General features: G+C 34.7%; 1 protein-coding gene across 3 annotated transcripts; it reads left to right on the forward strand.

Annotated features, from left to right (window-relative positions):
- Positions 1–6,391: 6,391 nt before the first annotated feature.
- boka (BCL2 family apoptosis regulator BOK a) lies at positions 6,392–25,206 on the forward strand. Of its 3 annotated transcripts, none has more exons than XM_073852363.1 (5): positions 6,392–6,466; positions 12,351–12,684; positions 14,751–14,879; positions 17,688–17,851; positions 24,222–25,206. In XM_073852363.1, the coding sequence occupies exons 2-5, from the start codon at positions 12,462–12,464 to the stop codon at positions 24,345–24,347; spliced, it is 642 nt and encodes a 213-aa protein (XP_073708464.1). In that variant the 5' UTR covers positions 6,392–6,466; positions 12,351–12,461; the 3' UTR covers positions 24,348–25,206. The 3 variants fall into 3 exon arrangements, with proteins under 3 accessions (XP_073708464.1, XP_073708465.1, XP_073708463.1); XM_073852364.1 differs by lacking the exon at positions 6,392–6,466 and adding an exon at positions 6,526–6,722; XM_073852362.1 differs by lacking the exon at positions 6,392–6,466 and adding an exon at positions 11,218–12,235.
- The last annotated feature ends 186 nt before the right edge of the window (positions 25,207–25,392 follow it).

A 25,392-nucleotide genomic window follows, 5' to 3' on the forward strand; every position in this document is an offset into this window, starting at 1 on the left:
TAAGATGGATGCATACAGTCCATACTTAAATTTGTGCATTGTAATTTATATAAATGTGGTAGAAGATTATCCTATTTAAATCAATGTGTTAAACAAGTTAGGTCAAAAGTAATCTAAAAGTAGTCTGATTATATTACCTAAAATGTGTGGATTACATTACAAACTCCAATTTTTGTCATGTAATTTGGAATTAGTAACAGACTACAATTTGTAAGGAATCTACCCAGCTCTGTGAGTGGGTAACAGGGTTGCAAATGTTACCCTAAATTATGATGTTTCCAAGTAGAGGCTAACTAGTTTTGGGACAGTATTTTGGTTTTCTAGTTAGTGATAATATTTCATGTAATTTAAAGGATCTGTTTGATGTTTTTTTTTTTTCTTATAATAACTACGGTAACAGGGCTGAAAGGCTAAGATGGATGCATACAGTCCATACTTCAATTTGTGCATTGTAATTTATATAAATATGGTAAAAGATTATCCTATTTAAATCAATGTGATAAACAAGTTAGGTCAAAAGTAATCTAAAAGTAGTCTGATTATATTACCTAAAATATGTAATGTAATGGATTTCATTACTAACTCCAATTTTTGTTACATAATTTGGAATCAGTAATGGACTACAATTTATAAGTAATCTACCCAGCTCTGTGAGTGGGTAACAGGGTTGCAAATTTTAGCCTAAATTATGTTTATCAGTAAAGGGCTAGCTAGTTTTGGGACAATATTTTGGGTTTCTAGTTAAGGATACTGGATTACATTACTAACTACAATTTTTGTCGTGTTATTTGGAATCAGTAATGGACAACAAATTTGTAAGGAATCTACCCAGCTCTGTGAGTGGGTAACAGGGTTGCAAATTTTACCCTAAATTATGATGTTTCTCAGTAGGGGCTAGCTAGTTTTGGAAGACTGTATTTTGGTTTTCTAGTTAGTGATAATATTTATCATAATTTAAAGGATTTGTTTAATCTTTTTTTTCCTTATAACTAGAGTAACAGGGCTGAAAGCCTAAGATGGATGCATACAGTCCATACTTGAATTTGTGCATTGTATTGTTATATCAATATGGTACAAGATTATCCTATTTAAATCAATGTGATAAACATGTTAGATCAAAAGTAATCAAAAACTAGTTTGATTTTATTACCTCAAATATGTAATGTAATTGAATACATTACTAACTACAATTTCTGTCATGTAACTTGGAATCAGTAACATACTAACATTTTATCTTAAATTATGATGTTTCTCAGTAAGGGCTAGTTTTGGGACAATATTTTGATGTCCTAGTTAGTGATAATAGAGATAGTGATCTGTTTGATCATTTTTTTCTCATAATACCTATGGTAACAGAGCTGAAAGGCTAAGCTGGACGCATACAGTCTATACTTCTAACTACAAGTTTTGTCATGTAATTTGGAATCAGTAACCGACTACAATTTGTAAGTAATCTACTCAGCTCTGTAAGTAGATAACAGGGTTGTAAATTTTACCCTAAATTATGATGTTTCCAAGTAGGGGCCTAACTAGTTTTGGGACTGTATTTTGGTTTTCTAGTTAGTGATAATATCTGATGTAATTTAAAGGATCTGTTTAATCTTTTTTTTCCCCTTATAATAACTAGAGTAACAGGGCTGAAAGGCTAAGCTGGATGCATACAGTCCATACTTCGTTTTGTGCACTGTATTTTTATATTGATATGTACAAGGTTATTATTTTGGTTTTCTAGTTAAGAATAATGAATTATTTACTAATTTGGAATCAGTAACAGACTACAATTTGTGAGTAATCTACCCAGCTCTGAGAGTGTGTAACAGGGTTGCAAATTTTACCCTAAATTATTATGTTTCCCAGTAGGGGCTAACTAGTTTTGGGACAAAACAAAAAAAGGATAATGGATTACACCATTGGAAAATGCAGCCTAAATTATGATGTTTCTCTGTAGAGACTAGCTAGTTTTAGGACAATATTTTGGTTTTCTGGTTAGTGATAATATTTGACGTAATTTAAATGATCTGTTTGATATTTTTTTTCTACTAGGGTAACAGGACTGAAAGGCTAGGATGCATGTAGTCGATATGTTCAAATTGTGCAAATATTGAGAAAACGTTATCTGTGCTCCCTCCATGTTGTTCAGGGTCCAAATGTTCTTATTTCATGGGTGTTACAGGGAGTATTGTGTGGTAGCAGGGTTGTAATAGCTAAATAATACCTATTAGTAACATTAGCGTTTAATGATTAGTTAATGATTTAAAATTAACAATAGTTTTAATTAGACAAGTAGTTTAAACACTTTTCATAAACTACAGTGGCTATCATATCAGTTTCCAACTTTCAAATAAAAATAAGTACATACACTCTTAAAAAGGATGTGTTAAAAACAACACAGCCTGTGTTGTTTCTTAACACACCTTTGTGTCTAGTTAAGGACAACACATTTTGTGTTAGTTTTAACTCAACCAGTGTGTCCAGCTAACACAGAAAATGTGTTGATTTTTTTCTACACACTATTGTGTTATAAATACACAATTTGTGTCAAGTATGTGCTATTTTTGAACAAATCTTGTATGCAATAAAGACACAGCAAACTAATGTATAGTTTATACACCATTTATTTAACCTGCTACAAACAATTACATTACATGTACTTTAAATTTTAAAAAATGTGGTATTTGACAACCTCTTAAGCATTAATCGTTTAATTTACATATTTTCATCTGCATACAAGTGATGGTGAGGGTCGGTGAGATGAAGACTCGTTTGTCTCCTGTCATGTCAGTAACTGCCCCAAGTGCTTCAGGAGTGTCTTCCATTCAAAGCTGCAAGAGTAAAATAAAGATACTTTTGTTATTTATAGGCTACACATAACGAATATTGTAAAATAGCGATAGCTAAAAAGGCAAGAAAAGCTTAAGCATCAGAGATTATGTTAGCGTATTAGGGCAATTTGCACAATACGTGGCACCACGAATCTGTTCATTTTCAGAGAAAGACGCGATGAACGACATGGATTGCCTCATGTGAAGCGCTACAATGTGTCAATGATTAAAAGCGATTCTGTTCACAATAAATGTAACAAAAGAAACTATAAAGCTTGTTAAAATAAGCTCCCACCGCCGAGATATGCAGCGGGCGCGGGCGCAGCTCGCATCGCCATTCGTGAGGCAGTTTTCCTGCTACCACGTATACAGGTCCTTTTCAAAAAATTAGCATATTGTGATAAAGTTCATTATTTTCTGTAATGTACAAACATTAGACTTTCATATATTTTAGATTCATTACACACATTTGAAAGTAGTTCTAGCCTTTTATTGTTTTAATATTGATGATTTTGGCATACAGCTCATGAAAACCCAAAATTCCTATCTCAAAAAATTTGCATATTTCATCCGACCAATAAAAGAAAAGTGTTTTTAATACAAAACAAGTCAACCTGGAGGCAATCAGCCTGTGGCACTGCTGAGGTGTTATGGAGGCCCAGGATGCTTCGATAGCGGCCTTAAGCTCATCCAGAGTGTTGGGTCTTGCGTCTCTCAACTTTCTCTTCACAATATCCCACAGATTCTCTATGGAGTTCAGGTCAGGAGAGTTGGCAGGCCAATTGAGCACAGTAATACCATGGTCAGTAAGCCATTTACCAGTGGTTTTGGCACTGTGAGCAGGTGCCAGGTCGTGCTGAAAAATGAAATCTTCATCTCCTTAAAGCTTTTCAGCAGATGGAAGCTCCAAAATCTCCTGATAGCTAGCTGCATTGACCCTGCCCTTGATAAAACACAGTGGACCAACACCAGCAGCTGACATGGCACCCCAGACCATCACTGACTGTGGGTACTTGACACTGGACTTCAGGCATTTTGGCATTTCCCTCTCCCCAGTCTTCCTCCAGACTCTGGCACCTTGATTTCCGAATGACATGCAAAATTTGCTTTCATCCGAAAAAAGTACTTTGGTCCACTGTGTTTTATCAAGGGCAGGGTCAATGCAGCTAGCTATCAGGAGATTTTGGAGCACTTCATGCTTCCATCTGCTGAAAAGCTTTATGGAGATGAAGATTTCATTTTTCAGCACGACCTGACACCTGCTCACAGTGCCAAAACCACTGGTAAATGGTTTACTGACCATGGTATTACTGTGCTCAATTGGCCTGCCAACTCTCCTGACCTGAACTCCATAGAGAATCTGTGGGATATTGTGAAGAGAAAGTTGAGAGACGCAAGACCCAACACTCTGGGTGAGCTTAAGGCCGCTATCGAAGCATCCTGGGCCTCCATAACACCTCAGCAGTGCCACAGGCTGATTGCCTCCATGCCACGCCGCATTGAAGCAGTCATTTCTGCAAAAGGATTCCCGACCAAGTATTGAGTGCATAACTGAACATAATTATTTGAAGGTTGACTTTTTTTGTTTTAAAAACACTTTTCTTTTATTGGTCGGATGAAGTATGCTAATTTTTTGAGATAGGAATTTTGGGTTTTCATGAGCTGTATGCCAAAATCATCAATATTAAAACAATAAAAGGCTAGAAGTACTTTCAAATGTGTGTAATGAATCTAAAATATATGAAAGTCTAATGTTTATCAGTACATTACAGAAAATAATGAACTTTATCACAATATGCTAATTTTTTGAAAAGGACCTGTATGTGCCAAATGCCCCTCGACCGTCTACAAACGACCACAAAAGACATTTTAAAAATGTATAATGGCAAATACAAACATTTCTTACCTTCACACATCAAAGATATGTCCTGACGATGAAAACTTGAAGCACGAGGAAATTTGCTTGTCTCAGTAGAATATAATGGCTCATGAAGTGAGGCAAGCAGCAATGTGATTGGCTGATATTTAAACGTATTGTGTTGGACACACTGTGTTGGATATTTTCCTTTTTCTTTTTCGTTTTTAACACACATTTAACACAAAATAACACAAAATGTGCTAAAATAGACATACCGGTAACACAAACAATGTGTTAAAAGTTAACACATCCTTTTTGAGAGTGTATATAATGACAATACCCAAAAATTCACTTCTAGTTGTGATATGTGACCCTGGACCACAAAACCAGTCTTAAGTCGCTGGGGTATATTTGTAGCAATAGCAAAAATACATTGTATGGGTCACAATTATTGATTTTTCTTTTATGTCAAAAATCATTAGGAAATTAAGTAAAGATCATGTTCCATGAAGATTTTTTGTAAAATTCCTACTGTAAACCTATCAAAATGTAATTTTTGATTAGTAATATGCATTGCTAAGAACTTAATTTGGACAACTTTAAAGGTGATTTTCTCAGTATTTAGATTTTTTTGCACCCTCAGATTCCAGATTTTCAAATAGATGTATCTCGGCCAAATATTGTCCTATCCTAACAAACCATACATCAATAGAAAGCTTATTTATTGAGATTTCATATGATGTATATATCTCAGTTTTGTAAAATTTAACCTTATGACTGGTTTTGTGGTCCAGGGTCACATATAAGCTAAACATTATTAAAGAAAGAAACTGTATTTTTTTTTTATTAAGCCTACCTGGTATTTTTTCCAAGAGAAACATATAATATAAGCATTTTCTAAGCTTTAGTGCACATCAGGTAAATGTCAAACTTTACATAACAGTACAATGTATTTACATAATCTAAAAATGAATCTTACAAAGTTTACTTGAGTATCTTTTACAAAGAAATTAAAATAATGAAAAAAAAAATACTGTCAAATTTCACGTTTAATGTGTTACTTGCCGTTTCTTTTTAATTGTTCATAATTCACAAGCAATTTCGGAGTGAAAATTGTTCATGTAAATCCCACACATTTGTAATTACGTGTATTCATCATATTATATTATTAAGCGTAATAGTTTATCATTACAAAAGCTTACTACAAAGACACTGTAATGTTCAATCATCATCCAAAGAGAACAATAAGTAACTGTTATGTCTCAGCATGAAAGCAATGCCTGGAGGGCTTCAGGTGTCATCTTCATCTTTCTGGATTACCTGGTTCCGAATGTTCTGAAGGTGTGCCATGTCCAGCTGAATCCTCCTCCAGTTCGGGGGTTCTAAGATTTTTTCCTCTTTCTCTCCTTCTTGGGCAGTCAGTCACCCACCAAAGGAACAGCTTGTTCCCAATCCACGCCTGTCTAAATCATTCCAGTGGATCAGGCTGACCAGCTCTATGGTTTACAAAGATTTTAATATGTAACCCTGTTCATACATAAAAGCAGACATTCAGTCTTTGGTGTGAATGTTTACGGTTTATGCTCTGCACAGGAGGCTCCCTCTATCAATGCAACCCCGCTACTTTGACTAAGAGAGACGAATTGCGTTCAGCGCATGCGTGACAATCTCCTTCAAAGCCCAAAGACTGCTGGGAATCGTAGTTTTTCCACTCACCACGCTGGATATTATAGCCTTTTTTTGGGAGGTTATGCAACAAATAATATTTTAGAGATGTACAATTCAGGTATGTGAGTAGATATAATTTGTAAATCTTCTAGCTTAAAAACGTCCTGTTTATCAAACAATACGGACAGTTGCACAGCTATGTTAAGTCGTTTTGTTTAGCTAAGATGACAAACATACCATGCTGGTATTAGCATCGGAAAGACCTGTATGAGCAAGTCATAGCAGTTTCTTTACCCTAAATCCCTAAACATCACTCTCAAAACACTTTAAAACATTATTTAATTTCTTTAATCAGTTGGAGAAATAACTGCAACGTAAGTATATGCGATTGTGAGGGCATTTTCAGCATTCTGTTATTGTGTACTTATTTCTTGTGCAATATATGTGCAGGTCACTTTCACGTCACAATGGTTGTCTTTTTTATATAGTAAAAACATTCCATGCAGCTAGTTTCATTGTGTTTTCTCTCTATTGAAAATCTGTCATGACCTGCCAAGTGGAGAAAGGATGTAACTATTATTATAAGGGACATAATGGCATGAGATCAAGGAGTGTTTTTTTTCTGTTTTCAGTTTATTTTGTGTTCAGTCAGAGCATGACCTGCCTTGCTTTGATAGTCAGTGCGACTATAGCCTGTTTTTACACCAAGATTATGATCGCTCAGTCTGTATGAATTATCTTAGTGGTCACGGTGGTTAGACATTATGCCAAAATTTCTTCTCTATTTAGGGACAGTTAGCATTCCAATATGTCCTGTTTAGTTTCGGTTTTTGTCATCTTAAATATTTTTCTTTTCTGTATTATATTTTGTATAATAGCTTCATATCACTTTTCACACCTTTCTTTTTCTTTTAATGTTGATAACATAAATTGTTACCTAAATGACAAAATGCCTTTGTAGGCTAGACATCACATATCCATAGACATTTAAATTAGGCTTCATATAATTTGGAAACATTTTCAATATATAAAAAGCCCATCATGCTTCGTTTTGTAGCACTTGATCTGGAAAGCATCTGCTGTGTACAAACATCTGATAGACGTCTGTAAGATGTCAGTTTTAAATGCATTCTAAATCATAAACGTCTATTTGACATCTGATAGGAAATGTCTTATATATGTATTGCAGATGAGCAAACACTCTAAAAAATACGTTTTGCAGATGCAAATGCAGACGTCAAATAGATGTCTCAAAGATGTACGTCTGCTGTCAGGGCTGTATTTTGGATCTTGTGGCGATATATTTATATATGGGCCATCCCACAGAATTGGTTCAGAGACAGAGTTGGAAACATCTTGAAAAAAATGCATCTTTTCCCACAAATTCTGCATGTATGCAAATTGTATGATATCCAAGATTCACATTTCTAATACTTGTGCAGTTAAATCTCACATTGTATGTTAGAACGTTTTGGAATATTCATCCTATCCCCAAATTTGTCACTACCGAAACACAATAATATATAGTTTATTAAAAAAGAAGGGCTATATTGACCTATTAGGATTTTGTTTAAATATGTATTTTTGCTATTTTATTAACACGTTTTTAGAGGTAAATCAATAACAGTTACAATTTTAACAATTTTTCAAGTGTGATTTATGAGAATTGGTCTATTTTGAATCTTATTTTTCTTTGTAAAAGGCATGCAGTTGACCATACTGATTTCAAAGTTAAGGATTCATTAAATCCAAAAGTATGCAAGATCCTACTGGGGTGTGAAGTGGAAATCTTGGGAATCTTTCATATTTACAAAATCTCTTCAAACCAAGGCACTCGAAAAATCTTGGTGGGAGGGTCCTGATGAAGGCAAGTTAGCCGCGACGCGTCGGTGGACATTTGATGTTTTTAATTGTAACGCCATGTGAATGAAGGCTTTTTATACTTTCCCAGAAGATTTTCGAGTGCCTTGGTTTGAAGGAATTTTTGTTAAGGATTTATTAATTTGATTATACTTTGAACCAAACACTATCATACCATCTTAGTTGATAATTCAGTATACTTTATTTTTGACAAAACATCCCATGTTTCAGTCATGACAGCACATTTTCGGTAGTGACAGGAATGTTTTGGTAGCAACTGCAAGAATAAACAAGAATTTTAACTTGCATACTAAAATACAAAAAAAACTGTACTAAAACGTTGTTTCTTTCCTCCAAATAAAGGATTATGTGTTCCGTTTCGTCACTACCGAAACAATGATGACATGTTTTGATTGTAACTGTAATGGTAGAGGAAATTTAAGGGATAACACCCAAAAAACAATGATGTCGCTTCCGAAACTTTGCCAAATGTTTCAGTCGTGACAATTTTAAATACTTTTGAGCTTACCTCAGGGATTCTAATCAGCACATCATTAGCTAGTACAGTTTTAAACAGTTAAACTTAAAACTAAAATAAAATAAAACACATAAAAACTAAATATTATCGAATAACGCTTCTAAGTTACAGATATTTAGACTTTTGAAAACAATTTACCTCAAAATGATGGGGCCTATCTACACACCTTGTAGCTAAGAGAGGGACACAAGAATATCTCCTTATCATAAATGTAGAGGTGTAGTTAAAATCAGTCTCAGCCAATGGACTAAAACATACACTTTTTTTTTACATAAAGTTTAATGATTTACAAAGAAAATATAAAAAGTAGCCTATATATATTATTTTATCTTCACTTAAAAAAAAAAACTAAAATATATTTGTAAAAACAACAATAGAATAAAATAATAATAATAAAAAAATCTGTTTTCAGAAATTTAAATTTAGGGGTTAGAGCATTTCCCAATTTAAAATACCCAGTAAACAATGATTTTATATATATATATATATATATATATATATATATATATATATATATATATATATATATATATATATTAAGCTTACTGATAGTTTAAATATTATTGTGGGTTTCAATAGATACTAGAAGAATCTTAGTAAACATCTAGGATTTGAATGTTTTTTAAATGTCTTTTTTTGGTTGAATGGCCAATATAAGTCAGAATTCTCTATTTCTGTCAAACAGAAGGCATTTTTACCTCACAGCAAGATTATGGAATCTTTTTCTATGATTCTGACAGAAAAACAGTTTTTTTCCCCCCTGTTAATTTATTTTTAGTTCACAACCTGTCAAACTGACAGCTGCATTATTGTAAAAACTGAACTAAGGAAGTAAGTTTTGGTACTAAAGAAATGTTTTGTGGTTATTGCGTAGCTTCCTCTTTTTCCCTGTAGGGAGCAGTATTGTACAAAAATATTGTCCAAAGCCAAGATGAATTGGTTTATTTACATTTATTTCAGGATTCAAAGTAATTGTTGGTTTGTAAACTTACCGTATTTTATTTGTATCTATGACTACTTGGTATTCTATCTGTATTTTGATTATAAAAAGGCAGATATTTAAAAAAAAAAAAAAGTGATGAGAAGTCATGTGATGTGCATGCAGAGGCATGCAAGGGTTCTGGAGAAAACTTAAGCATTATTCCTCAGAGGTGTGGTGTGTTACAACTTCCTAAAGATTACTCGTCTCTAAAGTGTCTCATTATTCACTGGAAATGAATATAATGTAAACTGCGGCAGCCTCCATCTGTCTATATTCAGTTGTGTTTGAACAAGATAAACTGTCACAAGCTATTTTAATAGGCCTTAATCAGATAGAATATTTAAGCTTTTAAATTGGGATACAGAGGAAGCCTCAAACGCGGTCAGAAAAAAGGAACTGTATCATTGTGTGCCACTGAGATAAACTTAAGCTTTCAAATCATCATGTCCCCGTGTTAAAACAGAACAGCCTGCTTGGTTTTACTTCTTGTTCATTTCTGTTCCTGTTTTTGAGGAAGTTCACTGTATTGTGCTTGTACAAGCTTTTTTTTTTTTAAATAATTGTACTCCATTACTGAATCAGTTATTCAACAATGGAAACTCCAAACTTGAAATGTAGCATATTCATGCTTACAAGGAATTACTAGACATGTCAAAACAAATCTTGGGGTTTAAAATGTATGCATGTTTCTTTGGAAAAGCTGTTTTTTCAGCGGGGTGGGTGGCTCTAATGAATTCTAACTGACACACTGCAAAAGCAGTCAGGACTTGTAAAACAACTCTATCAAAAATGGTGGGAGGGACTGTAACATGACCCTTTTTTGTTCAACATACACATTAAAATAACTTTGACTAACATTTTATACACAAAGCTGTTTTTGTTACAAGAGAAAATAGTCAATTTGTTGCTGACAAAAGGCACATTTGACTAAAAAAATAAGCAAAAGCATAAACTGTAGTCCATTATTTTGTATTAAATTAGAGTTTGGTTGGCTATGTTTTGAAATTTCTATACTTAAAACTGTTTTTATAGGTATTTTTAAATTTTTATTTTGCATTTTGTGATATAGTTGAGGTCAAAAGTTTACATACACTTTGCAGAATCAAATAAATGTTAATTATTTGACCAAAATAAGAGAGATCATACAAAATGCATGTTATTTTTTTAGTACTGACCTGAATAAGATATTTCACACAGAAGATGTTTACGTATTGTCCAAAAGAGAAAATAATAGTTGAATTTATAAAACTGACCCTGTTCAAAAGTTTACATACACTAGATTCTTAATACTGTGTTGTTACCCGAATGAACCAGCTGTGTTTTTTGTTTTGTTTTTGTTTTTAGTGATAGTTGTTCATGAGTCCCTTGTTTGTCCTGAACTGCCTGCTGTTCTTCAGAAAAATCCTTTGGGTTCCACAAATTCTTTAGTTTTTCAGAATTTTGTGTATGATTTTGAGATCTATCTTTTCACACTGAGGACAACTGAGGGACTCATATGCAACAATTACAGAAAGTTCAAATGCTCACTGATGCTTCAGAAGGAAAAACAATGCTTAAGAGATTAAGATTAAAATCAGGGTAAATTTACCTTATTTTGTCTTCTGGGAAATATGTAAGTGTTTTCTTTTAGCTTCTGAAGTGCAGTACTAAATGAAAAAAATATATAATATTTAGGCAAAAAAAAAAAACAACAACACATTTTCATTCTGTTCAAAAGTTTACACCCTGCCTCCTAATGCATCGTTTTTTCTTTCTGAAGCATCAGTGCGCATTTTAACCTTCTGTAATAGTTGCATATGAGTCCCTCGGTTGTCCTCAGTGTGAAAAGATGGATCTCAAAGTCATACAGTCATTGCTGGAAAGGAAAAAATGCTGGAAAACCAAAGAATGTGTGGGACCTGAAGGATTTTTCTGAAGAACAGCAGGCAGTTTAACTGTTCAGGGCACAAGGGACTCATGAACAACTATCACTATCCAGGTTACAACACAGAATCTGTATAAATTTGTATAAATCTGTGTAAATTTGTATAAATTCAACTATTTTTTTTTTCTTGTGGACTATATGTAAACGTCTTTTATGTGAAATATCTTATTCAGGTCAGTACTAAATAAAAAATAACATGCATTTTGTATGACCCCTCTTATTTTGCTCAAATAATTCTCAATTTAAAAGAAAAAGGGATGATAGATAGATACGTTTGTTCTTGGATTCATCAAATCTTCTGTTCTCTAAACACTAGCTCTTCTAGAAGGGCGGTCTATCAAAGCCATAACAAAGCTGCTTATCTCCGCCTTAACGCAGAGCTTTTCCATAGAAGGAGACTTCATGTGCGCAGCCCATCCAAACAGACCGAAGACACCACTGCCTCTGCCTCCTGACAGCAGTTTAATCTTACCCTCGCAGACTGTACCTCACAAATCTGTAGAGAGAAACAGTTCGCTGTCATTAAAAATGTCGATATTCAAGACTTTTTGTGGATTTAAATGACTTACGACAAACAGCAAAGGTAATTGGTTATTGATTCTCTGCTATTTTGAGCGCATTATCAGGTTAATTCCAAGAGAACGATTTTTTATCTTTTTTATCATCGATATAATAAAGCGCTAGTTTTCTTTATGCAGATCATTTCAGGCGCCACCAGACTTTGGAAGCAGAAGAGGGTGGAGAAGAAACACTTCCATACACGGCGATAAAGGTGGAGGTTGTCAGCTGATCGTAATTGATCTCCGCTCATGAAGGGCATGGAGATGTTGCGCCGCTCCTCAGTGTTTGCGGCTGAAGTCATGGATGTGTTTGATCGCTCTCCCACGGATAAGGAGCTCGTCTCTCAGGCTAAAGTCTTGTGTAGGGATTATATTCACTCCAGACTCCATCGGGCTGGAATCGGGTGGTCGAAACCAGACCACGGATCCGGAGGAACACTGGCTGAGGTGTCTTCAGTTCTTCTGTGGTTGGGTAAGACATCGCTTCACTTATGTATATACGCTTCATTTATGATTATGGGAAGTGCCACGGTGTTATGAAGACTCAGTAGTGAATTATATGTATTAGACAAACATCTTCTAAAAGAGCTAGTAACTAGAGGACAAGATCATATTCAAGTACTTTTCTATCTGTTTGAATTGTGGGTGTATGGACTGTAGTGTGTATGGAAGACTGAGCTATAACTTCCTGCCAATTTTCATTCTTTCCTAAACTGTGCTTGTTTGGTTCATACCAAAATAAATTAGAACATGAGGCATTCATGAATGTTCTGTGAACTTTCAGAACTGAAAATAAACACGTGTTTCTCAGCTTCCTCAAAGCCTAACCATGCAATTGCGTAATATTTTACAACACTCTTACAAGGTTGGTCTATGTCAAACCCACTGAAAAGTACTTTGCCTTTTGTACCATGCTGAACTATCTTCCACATTCCTTTATATTCTTGCTTTCACGTTACTCATGAGATTGGATGAAATTACTACCGATAATGTTTAATCTCACATCATCTGTTGATCAGGCACACTACAAGTTGCCCAAACGTATACCACATGACTGTCATCTGTGTGACTCTCGTCTGTCATTTCTGTAAGAACACGTTTACTCCTAAAAGGGAAAAGAACAAGAATTTTAATTTGAGACAACTGTAACTGGGGGGAGCTGCTTTTTATGGACAAAGCATGCAAACATGCAGATCATTATCACAGGAATGATTGAGGGTTTCCCACCCACATTAACCCTGTATTGTCCTGAAAGCCCTGTGCTCCTTGCATACACACCTCACCCACCTGAATCACTGACATAAAGACGGATGATTCAGGTTGGTGAGACAGCTGAAAACATAGCTGAAGACTTTGGAATAGTTCACCCAAAAATGAACATTTAGGAAAATGTAGTCACCCTCAGGCCATCCAAGATGTAGATTGGTTTGTGTGCGTAGTATATCACTTAAAACTCATTAACAATGGATTGGTTTCTTAAAAACAAAAGATTGATTATGGAGTATTTTCACAACACGTCATCAATCTGCCATATTGGCGGCACTTCATGTAAACAATGTCAGTGAACTGAATGAAACTTGCATATTTTGCTGATTATCGCTGCTGAAAATGATCAATTATTGTCATGTTTTGGCCTGTACTAATCGGTCAGACCAGGAAAACCATTTGGAGTACTATAGACTGCCAAAAGTTATAACAAATAACGTGTACTTCATTAGGCTAAATGAGACTTGTCATAGCACTTAACATAGCATGTTATTGCTCTTTTGTTGATTTTGATTGCTTCCATTGTCCTCTTTTGTAAGACACTTTGGATAAAAGCTTAATGTCTAAATGTAAATGTAAGAAGAGTGCGTTAGTGGTTGGCCAAACTGAACCAGAATTTCCAGGTCAAGAATCTTGAAAACATTTGCATTTATTCTATTGATTTCCAGTCAGGAAGGGGAAATATTAGGCTAATATCTTAATACTGCATGTATGTATGTATCTTTACACCTATTAATGTTAGTTTGTCAAAATATTTGACCCTTTCCTGCTTCCTAAGTCCTTCTCTATATGGTTTAGCAGCTTTCACACAATTTTTCCATGGCTTAGACAACATAAATTAGCAGAACAACGTATTTGGCAGTATATTAAACGTGCCATCCATGCTGTTGTTTACATCCGAGTATCGCCAATATGGCTGCATTAATCGTGAAAAGTGCAAACACTTTATTGTGACTCTCATTCTGACGGCACCCATTCACTGCAGAGGATCCATTGGTGAGCAAATGATGTAATTTTCAGCGAATTTTCACTAACACTAACAGACAATTTCTTCAGTAGGATATTGCAATATAACAGTGGAATTAAAGTTACATGATGAAAGCTTACAAACAGTGCAGGTTAATAGCAGGTTTTAAGGTTTGATTACTGTAATTTTGTACAGTCATTGTGACAGGCTTCTCTATATTAGTGGTTTTATTCAGTAAGGCTCTAGAAAAGCCAATCGTTTGAGGCAAGGGATAATATAACCACATTTATGTCTCTGTCTCCTAGGTGATGAGCTGGAGTACCTGCGACCCAATGTGTACCGCAACGTAGCAAGACAGCTCAACATCACAATTGCCTCTGAGAGTATAGTCTCCGATGCCTTTTTGGCTGTCGCTGCAGAGATCTTCTCTACAGGTTGGTCAATATCTTGTCTGTAGGTAAACGGATCAGTGCATCTGGTTCTAGAGGTGTTGTACTTTCTGGCAGTTAAGCATTAGCGAATACACTAAAACCGAGGATAATTTATTTGTGGTAAACAATAAAACCTGGTTTATTTATTCTAAACAAGTATTATATTGCAGAATGTACATTTACAGTTGCTTAAAGGCATAGTTCACCCAGCAATGAACATTCTGGCATGGTGTTTCAAACCTGTGTGAGCACAAAAGATGTTTTGGAGAATGTTGGTAACCAAACAGTATTGGTTGCCATTGACTTCCAATGATTGGAGAAAAAAATGATCTTCTTTTATGTTGCACAGAAGAAAGTTATACAGGTTTAGAATAACATGAGGATACATGAATTATTTTTTTGGCTGAGCTATCTCTTTAAGTGGCTTATACACCTTTCAGAGAGAATAAAAATGAATCCATTCTGATGTTTATATACACAAAGAGTGAAGCTGTGCTGCACTTGACCAGAGAACACCCAGAGCACCATGAAATACTGTGTCTGGGCACCATGGAGGTTCTTATTCCCTTTGCTGCATACTGTATATCGCTTATATTTAGTACAAGCCCTTGGGATTCAGTTTAGTTCATATGACTTCAACCCTTTCACCTCCCAGATTTAGAGTTTAGTAAATCGTGGTATTATTTCAATATGAGCAGCTCTTCAGATGTGCTGTAACATGTTCACCTCATGTGTTCAGGAAAACATTCTTTGTTTTTCAAGTATTAAAGCATAATTGCTCATGTCAGTCAAAGTATATAGAACATCAAAGATTCCTCACTGGAAACAAAGTCCTGCACCTGGTGACACCCTTGCACCTCCTGTCTGTACACACACCTGTCCTTAATTTAGTTTATTTTATTAGTATTTTTTTTTTTTTTTACCCTCTGAGTGGTCATTTTTCATATGACTGTGTAACTATATAGTTGTTGCGGCTTTTATAAATGATTTATTCTAATATAATATTCTAATATATTTTATTTGATATCTAAATGAATTAAAAATGTGTATACGCTACCAGTCAAAAGTTAAGATTTTTAATATTTTCTGCTCATCAAGCCTGCATTTATTTGATCTAAAGTACATTAACAACAGTTACAATTTTAAATATTTGTACTATTAAAAGAACTGTTTTCTGTACTCTACTGTTTTAAATATTGATAATAATAATAATAAAAAAATGTTTGTTGAATGGCATATTAGAATGACTTCTGAAGGATCATGTGACTGGAGTAACGATGCTAAAAATGTAGCTTTGATCAAAGAAATTCAATTTTAAAATGTATTCAAATAGAAAAATGCTATTTTAAATCGTAAAAAAATGACACAATTTAACTGCTTTTGCTGTACTTTAGATCAAATAAATGCAGGCTTGGTGAGCAGAAGAGACTTATTTAAAAACATTTAAAATCTTACTGTTCAAAAACTTTTGACTGGTGTATTAAAATCTTGTTAAAAAATGAAACTGACTGAAAATTGATTTTGTCAAGAGGTAGCATTTTAGGAGATCTTTTATCCTTGATTTAATCAAAACGATTAAACCCATTTACAGAATTAGGTCCTTGAAGCAGGCCTACATTATTCTCAATTAGAATGAAAAAATCCATTAGGAAAATGCTGACTTTGAGGTGTGCGAGTGGATTTTACTACCAGTCAAAAGTTTTTGAACAGTAAGATTTTTAATGTTTTTCTTGAAGTCTCTTCTGCTCACCAGGCCTGTGTTTATTTAATCCAAAGTACAGCAAAAACAGTAAAATTTAAAATAACAGTTTTCTATTTGAGTACATTTTAAAATGTAATTTACTCCATTCCAATATGCTGATTTGCTGCTCAAAACGTTTAATAAATGTCTTCATTTGATTTAAAAAACAACAACACTTTGCTGTAAACTATAAAATATTCCCTCTCAATTGTGACATTAGTCACAAGAGACAGAGGGAGGGAATGTTTCTGTTTATCTTGAACTTCAAACCAGGTTTTATCTCTCAAATGCCTCACTATGGTTTCCTTTGGCCTTTGTGTTTCCTGTCTTTGCTAGTCTCAGATTAGTTTCCTGGCCTGATATGTTTATGTCTGGCCATTTGATGTTCCCATATGTAGCTTTGCAGTTTTACCACATTTTGTTTAATTCCAGGCTGAAAAGTTGAAACATTCGAGTTGTGTATCTAAAAGTCTGTTTATCACATCAGCTCTAATAAATCAGGACGCCCACTTGTTAAATGAAACATAATGGTACAGAGAGTCTTTTCATCAAATTCAGACCCATGACTCTAATGCATTTATGATGGAGGGAAAGCAAAGCATTTGTACCTTTTCAACTACCATTGATGTCATAATGCACTTAAATGCTACTGAGCATGTTACACCCACATTGAAAGCATCTTGATATACTGTATATTGAGGTTATAGTCACAAGTCAAACATGAATTTATTCTGCTGTATTTATTCTGGCTGACACACCAGCTGACAGCTTGCTTGGCAGTTATATAACTGATAATGTTCTGTAAGAAATAAGGGTGAGGGATTGTCAGGTATTTCGATTACTCATCTGGTTATGATTTTCATACACACTTCCACAAGTACACACACATCCTGTACAGTGTGTGCTGTCAGTGAAAATAAGTGATTTGACTATGCTTAATAAGCAGTTCTTGTCTCTGCTGCCTATTAGATGGGACACTAAACAAGCAACTTGAGAGATTTACCAGTACATGATCTTGCAATGTAGTGTATTAAATGTGCTGGATTATATCTATCTTTGTCTCTCTACAGGTGTAACATGGGGGAAGATTGTGTCTCTGTATGCCGTGGCCGGAGCTCTAGCTGTGGACTGTGTTCGGCACGGGCATCCAGCAATGGTGCACACCATTGTTGACTGCATGGGCGAGTTTGTTCGCAAGAGCCTTGTGTCGTGGTTAAAGAGGAGAGGAGGCTGGGTAAGCAATAAATCTGTTTGAGTACAATGAAAGGATTGGTTCACTCCCAGAAATAAAAAAATCCTGATAACTTTCTCACCCCCCATGTCATCCAAGATGTTCATGTCTTTCTTTCTAAGGTCAAAAAAATTAAGGTTTTTGAGAAAAAGTTTCCAGGGTTTTTAGACTTTAATGGGGATTAGCAGGTTGAAGATCCAAATTGCAGTTTCAATGCATGATAACTGTGATAAATGACTATAAAGATAAAGACTTTAGTTCTAAAAATCATTCTCGGTATTGAAAATAGCAGAGTCCACACCACAGCTATAACGATGAAGGCACAGAGAAACATGGAATCACTTTCGGAAAACATTTTTTTTTCCAGCTGAACGCTAAAAACATTGACACCCAGTTAAACTTTATCTTGCTATACCAAGCTGGACACTAATATTGTTAACTTTATAGTTATTAGGGGCCAAGCACCAAAGGTGTATCTGTTGGCGTCTTTATTATTCTACTACTTCTTCCTTTTCTTCCGCTTTTGAGTCTATAGAACCGCTTGCTGGAATGTTGTGAAATTTGGCACACAGATAGAGGACAGTCTCAACATTAACCATAGCAAGTTTGGAGTCTCTAATTCGAACTCCCTAGCACCCCCACGTGTCCAAAGTTTCATCTGTGTTTATGCTAATAACTTTTGAACCGAGTCAAATGAACTCCAAAATGTTTAGTTTTTTCGCTATTTTTAATTGTTCGTAAAAAAAACCTACTTTTTGGAACTCGTCCTAGACGGTTTGTCTTATTTTCACCAAAATTGGCTCAGATCATCTTCAGACCATGCTGGCGAAAAGTATTGAAATTCAAGTTGATTAGTCAAACCGTTCTTGAATAACGCAAAAACGAATTTGACGAAAAGCTCACAATAATGGATGTGAGGCTATATCTCTGCAACGGTTTGGCATAGTAAGACTAAACTTGGTGTGTGTTATAACAAGCTTGACCTGAGGCTACCTGCAGTGTTTCGGCGCAGTGCCACCTAGTGGTCAGGAGATATGAAAAATTACTATTTTTGCTAATAACTTCTTAATAGTTTGACCAAAAATCACAAAATTTTTATTTAAAATGCTATATTTTATGAACGCATTGACGTATTGTTACGAACTCAAATAGTTCGGAGGCAGCGCCACAGCATTTTAAAAAACACTAATAACTTTTGTTTAGATAAGCCTATTGTAATGAAACTGGTCTTGATATATTCCTTGGATAATAGCGAGAACTTTGATACCAATGCAATAATTGGATGAACTTCCTACTTTTTCGAACTCCTCCTATACTGTTAGTCCGATTTTCACCAAATTTGATTCGGATCATCTTTAGACCATGCTGGCAAAAATAATTTTGTGTTGATGTATGAAACGGTTTTTGTTTAGCGCATCAGTGAATTTGCTGCAAAGATGCCTGGATGATCTCTGCAAAGCTTTGACATATTTGCACCAAACTTTGTATGTGCCATTGTCACACCTCACACTGATTACACCACATACATTTGGTAACAGTGCCACCTATTGGTCAAATGTAATAAACCTTTATTAACCATTAATAATGACATTTCCAAAAAATGCTAATTACTATTGTAATGACAGTATAAAATATTCAAAATATTCCTTGGGTCATGCCGACAACATCGATACCAATTATGCCATAGTTGGCTGAACTTCCTCTCTGCCATTTTGATTCATGTTGAAAATGTACTTTTTAGAACTCCTCCATGACCGTTCGTCCAATTCTTGTTTTTATTTTTACAAAAATTGAGTCAGATCATCTTCAGACTGTGCTGACAGAAAGTTGTGGATTTCGTGTTGATAGATGAAACGGTTTTCGTACAGCACTGCTACAAAACTTAAGGCTTGATGCCAAAATGACTCTGAGGCTTTATCTCTGCAAAGCTTTGACATAATGACATCAAACTTTGTGTGTGCCATTGTCACCTTACACAGAACACACCACATCAATGTGATACCAGCGCCATATGTTGGTCAAAAGTGATAAGCCATCAAAGCATGTTACTAGGAGTTCTACTTTTTTACTCACTGTTGCAGTTGGTCTGGTGCTTCATACCATGCTTAGCTCCTAATTTTGCCTCTGGTGTGCTTCGCCCTGTAATTGCTGCTTGCAGCTATATTCTTTATAGTTATCATTCTTGGTGTGAACCGGACTCTTATCTAGCAAAACAGTCGGTCATGTTCTAAAAAAAAAAAAATAAACATTTATATACCTTTTAACCACAAATGCTTCTCTTGCACTAGCTCTGCAATGCGCGTCTATGACTTCATGCATTACGCAATCATGTCGGAAAGTTTACACGTGGTTAGTTCTTCGTCTGTGTACTTCGTTTCAAAAAGGTAGGGTAGGGCGAAAAACGTCAAAATTATCCTTCTTCGCTGTTTTTTGTAAAGTGCGTTTGACTTTCTTTGCATGTCTGCTTTGTAAACACTGGGTTGGTATTTTCGCCTATGTTACTTGTGACCTTTTCAACATGACTACGTAGTACTTGAAGTTGTGCTAGTGCGAGACACGCAGTTTTGGTTAAAATTACTAAAAAAAAATGTTGGGGGGGAAATGACTGATCGTTTCGCTAGACAAGACCCTCATTCCTTGGCTGGGACCGTGTAGAGCCCTTTAAAGCTGCATTGAAACTGCAATTTGGGCCTTCAACCCATTGATCCCCATTGAAGTCCACTATATGGAGAAAATTCTTGGAATGTTTCTTCGAAAACGTTAATTTCTATTCGACTGAAGAAAGATATAATTAAGATCATATTAGAATGATTTCTGAAGGATCAAGTGACACTGAAGACTGAAGGTAACAGCTGTTGAAATCGGTGAGATTTTAATTTTTTTTATTTAATGGAAGTAAGTGGTTGCCAAAACTGGTTACCAGAATTCTTCAGAATACCTTCTTTTGTGTTCAGCTGCAGACAGATTGTCAGACAGGTGTGGAACAACATGAGGCTGACTAAATGATGACAGAATCTTCAAGTCTGGGTGACACTGGTTTTAGTTTCAGTGAAAGTACCATTGCGTGGTGTGTTTATAAAACTGCGCTGAGACCCAGAAAGAACACAGACTTCTGCCTTTCCATCTTTGTCCAGTGCTTAGACAGAACGTGCAGTGTTCATGCCGCTTACGGGTGGGAATCTGATCAATCTCTCAGAAAGACGGCACAGTTCAGCGATTCTGTTGAATGAAGAGCTGTGCTGGTATGTGTGGCTGTATTGGCAGGGCATGTCGCGGGTGTCTGTGCTCATTAGACTGTCTCTGTTCAGGCAGATTCAACATGGCACTGTGCCAGAGTCATCTCAAGCTGCCTGCACTTACAGTAGGCCCATATGCAACTCCTACAGGCCTAACAACTTACCTCAAAAAAAATGAAAGGGATAGTTTACCCAAAAATGAAAATGTTGTCATTACTCACCCTCATGTCGTTCCAAACTTGTAAGACCTGCGTTCATCTACGGAACACAAATTAAGCATCAATACTTATAAAGGATCAACTTCCAAATTATTGGTTGAGGTACAGCTTAAAAAAAGACAGGATTAATTGGGTGAGTGAAAGTTGTAATGGTTGCTTCAGGTCAAATCATTCTCAGTCATTCTCAACATTTTTCAAGGTGTTTTCCTCTTGGGAGTGTCCTGATTTTGCAACTGCTGTTATAGTACAAAACAACACACCCACAGCCTGAACTCAACCTGAAAACAAGGACTTTATCATCAGGAGAACTAAATGAAAGTCTGTGTAGTGTAAAGCAGAGACCGGTAGATGGTATTTTCTATGTTGTTGATGTGAGTATGTGGGCTGTCGTGTCTACGTGCCATTCTGCGTGTTTTGCTCTGTGGGATTGCCCTGTGGGAGCTAAATGAAGGATCTATTCTCACACACGGATACACAAAAACACCACTGAGTAAGATTTTTTTAATTACAATTCCTAATTAAGGGATGTCCCATCTCTCAGTGCCTTCATTATCTCCCTGTCTTTAGTTGTTTTTTGATTTGAACTTATACAACTTTAATTATAGCAAGGCTTTAAAAATGATCTGTGATATCATTTTGCAATCAGAAGGGCCTCATGATTTCCGTGATGCAGAAAATGCTGACGGAATCACGGAATCCAGTCATAAAAATGGAATTGACTGTAGGCTATAGTGGATTTTGGACAAATTGAAAATAGGTCAGTACACTTAAATCAAAATCAAAACTAGTGTCTGTAAATATTAAGCCACAAAATACTATTTAAATGTGAATCCTGCATGTTCTGCGTGTTTCTGTGTGAATGAATGGCGCAGACATGCAGTTTTGTTTACTACACATACTGACGTGCCCATGCCACTCAGTGTATATTTAGATTTTGGCACCTCAATATAGGAGTACATGAACACAAACATAATTTCTAGACTGCTCGGAGTCACTTGATCAGCATTTTACCATTTCTTGTAAGAGAAAATATAGTCATATCATACAAACAGAAACTCAACGTCGAAAATAAAAATTTTTTTTAAATGTTTAACCGAATTTGTTTATAAGAAAATACACAACACCGTATTTTTGAAAAATAAATAAAATAATATTAAATTCGTTTTTTTTTTAAATAATACATATTTAATACATATTTAGAGATGTTTTTGATAATTAAAATTTAATGAAACCATTAAAATTGAATCCAGAAAATTAATTTATGTAAAAAAAAAAAACAACAACAACAACAACTTTACAATTGTAATCTTTGTTAAACTTTTAAGAAGTTGTTGTTAAATTGTGTACATTTCTTGATCTCAATTAATTAGACATGCTTTTGATTAATAAAATATAATTTAACCATTAAAACAGAGTCTAGAAAAAGGGGGGGATATTTCATAGGGCCCTAAATCAGCTTCTGTTTGGCCAAATTTGTTAAAAAAAAAATTATTATAAGGGTTTTTTATTAAGTTTTATTTTATTAGTGTTATTTAGAGATTTGTTTTTATTATTAAAATTTAATGAAACCATCAAAATGGAATCCAGAAAATGAATGGAAAACGAAATTTTGTAAAAAAAATTAATTTGAGGAGGAAAAAGAACTTTAGGGCTTTAAAATTTAAAATGTACTATTTAGAGATGTTTTTGATTATTAAAATTGAATGACACCAATAAAATATAATCCAGGAAATTTATGGAATACAGAATTTAATAAAAAATAAACTAAATTTGAGAAGAAAAAAAATAATAGGGCCTTAAATTTGACATTTTTGTTAAACCTTTAATAAATTGCTGTTAAATTGTGTACATTTCATGATCTCAATTAATTATACATGCTTTTTGAATAATAAAATAATTTAACCAATAAAACAGTCTATTAAAAATAAATGATTCCCAGAACAATTAAAAAGGGAAAAACAGAATTTGGGGAAAAAATAAAATGCATTTCATAGGGCGCTAAATCGGCTTCTGTTTGGTCAGAAAAACTGTTATTTTATTATATTTTATTTTATTTATTTATCAAAGTGACATTAAAGACATGTATAATGTCACACAAAATATATTTCACTTTTGACTGCTAGTGTATTTTGAAAATAAAGCCAAAATTATGAGAATAAGTCAAAAGATTTTAAAAAATTAAGTCAAAATATTACAACTTTAATCATAATTGTAGTTTTTTTTTATATTTTCCATTTTACAAGTGATTTTGGATAACAAAGCGTAGTGTTTTTGAGCTTTTAATAAAAATTAACACGCATGCACAAGGGTGACGAGTCACAGAAAATGTCACAAAAAATCAAATAAATGAACTTTGCACAAAAATATTAAGCAGCACAACAGTTTTCAGCATTGATAATCATAAGAAATGTTTCTTAAGCACCAAATCAGCATATCATAGTGATTTCTGAATGATGTAACACTATCAACTAGAATAAAGGCTACTGAATAATTTTAAATGACATTTAAACTAAAAACAATTATTTTAAATTCTGTTTTTACTGTATTTTTCGGTCAAATAAATACAGCCTTGGTGAGCATAATATTATATTATCTCTTCTGGGTACATTTGCTTCTTAAAGAAGCCAAACAAACTGAACTTGAATACTTTGAATTTATATATTTCTATTAAGCTATTTTAGAACTTTTATAACATTTGTCCAACCTGGGAAAGCTGTATGCTGAAATATAACATGTTTAGACCACTGAATATTGGCTTTGGCCTTAAAACACATACTTGAGTGCAAACTGCAGTTCCTTTTCCTTTTGTTATTGCCAGGCGAACTCAGAAAAAAATGAAAAAGAAATTTAAAGGCATATCTTAATGTGTTGCAGAGTATGTTTATTTGCCATTTAAATACCTTCTCTGTTCTCCTACAGGCGGACATCACAAAGTGTGTGGTCAATACAGACCCCAGTTTCCGTTCTCATTGGCTGGTGGCAGCTGCCTGTGCCTGCGGTCACTACCTCAAGGCTGTGGTCTTCTACCTGCTGAGAGAAAAATAAAGAGCAGCGTTAAGTGACGGACAGCTGGACTCTTCCAAAACTGGCAGAAGGGGTTTCTAGTCACTGCTTCAGCCTTTCACTGCTCTTGATGTGTTTACACTCGCACGAAGTTTGCACTTTTCCTTTAAAGGATATTCTTGCGCTCCAAGATGAACCGTTATCTTTAAGGCTTTATGTGTTTAACCCGGCCTCTTGCACTCTAGGCATTCCTTGCTGTTACCAATTTTATTGAAACTAATGTTGATATGCAAAATACCATGGCCGGTGGGACACAACCGAGAGGAAGCTACCCTTTGTATTTGCATGTGAAATACAATGTTCATTGTCGTGTCTTATCAGAAAAATCTGATTATTATTACATTTTTCACTGTCTCCAGTGAATTTGATTGTCTCAATGCAGGTTATTACAAATCAAGCTTCGCAGATCCACAATGCAGTGTGAAAAATGACCAGAAAACATCTGTGTTAAATGGAGATCAATATTAGGATTACATTATTGCACTTCCCAAGGAAAAATTACTGTGGGAGAGTGAAAACACAAATAATGAAAATAAGATCTAACATCTCACTGCCATCAAGTCTGAATCTGTCAATTAGTATTTCATAGTGTTCTCTCTTTCCTTTTGTAATTTATTTTGTTCATGTATATTTCCCCAAATCGTATATATTAGGTGTTGGTGCCACTTTGAACAATTGTACGATATCGTAGAGCCATCACTATATTTCGAACTTGTTTGTTTTGTTATTGTGTTCTCTTGTATAGTTTAGTTTATGAAAGTAATTCTGTGGTAAAGCTACACATTGTTGTGTATGCTACACTGAATGTATCCGAAATAAAAAAATATACTTTTTTCAAAAATGTATTTACGTTACTCTGCTTTACTTACGGTTGGAAAAACCATTAAGTTGATAAAGCCGTCGTGCTGATAATTCGACACAACATTAGTGTAAGACATTAGTGTAATTGGTCGAAAGCGAGTGGGAGGATGCAGTTTAGATCAGATAACATAGTTTAGTGATATTGTTACCATGGTGATCATTCTCA

Source organism: Garra rufa, chromosome 12 (genome assembly GCF_049309525.1).
Source record: "Garra rufa chromosome 12, GarRuf1.0, whole genome shotgun sequence".
Taxonomy (NCBI): domain Eukaryota; kingdom Metazoa; phylum Chordata; class Actinopteri; order Cypriniformes; family Cyprinidae; genus Garra; species Garra rufa.

What these genes read in the sequence shown, in the direction of transcription:
- boka (XM_073852363.1), top strand. Translation starts at nt 12,462, where the DNA reads ATGAAGGGCATGGAGATGTTGCGCCGCTCCTCAGTGTTTGCGGCTGAA. An exon ending in TTCAGTTCTTCTGTGGTTGG is followed by an intron (nt 12,685 to 14,750) that starts GTAAGACATCGC and finishes TCTGTCTCCTAG; the next exon opens with GTGATGAGCTGGAGTACCTG. An exon ending in TGCAGAGATCTTCTCTACAG is followed by an intron (nt 14,880 to 17,687) that starts GTTGGTCAATAT and finishes GTCTCTCTACAG; the next exon opens with GTGTAACATGGGGGAAGATT.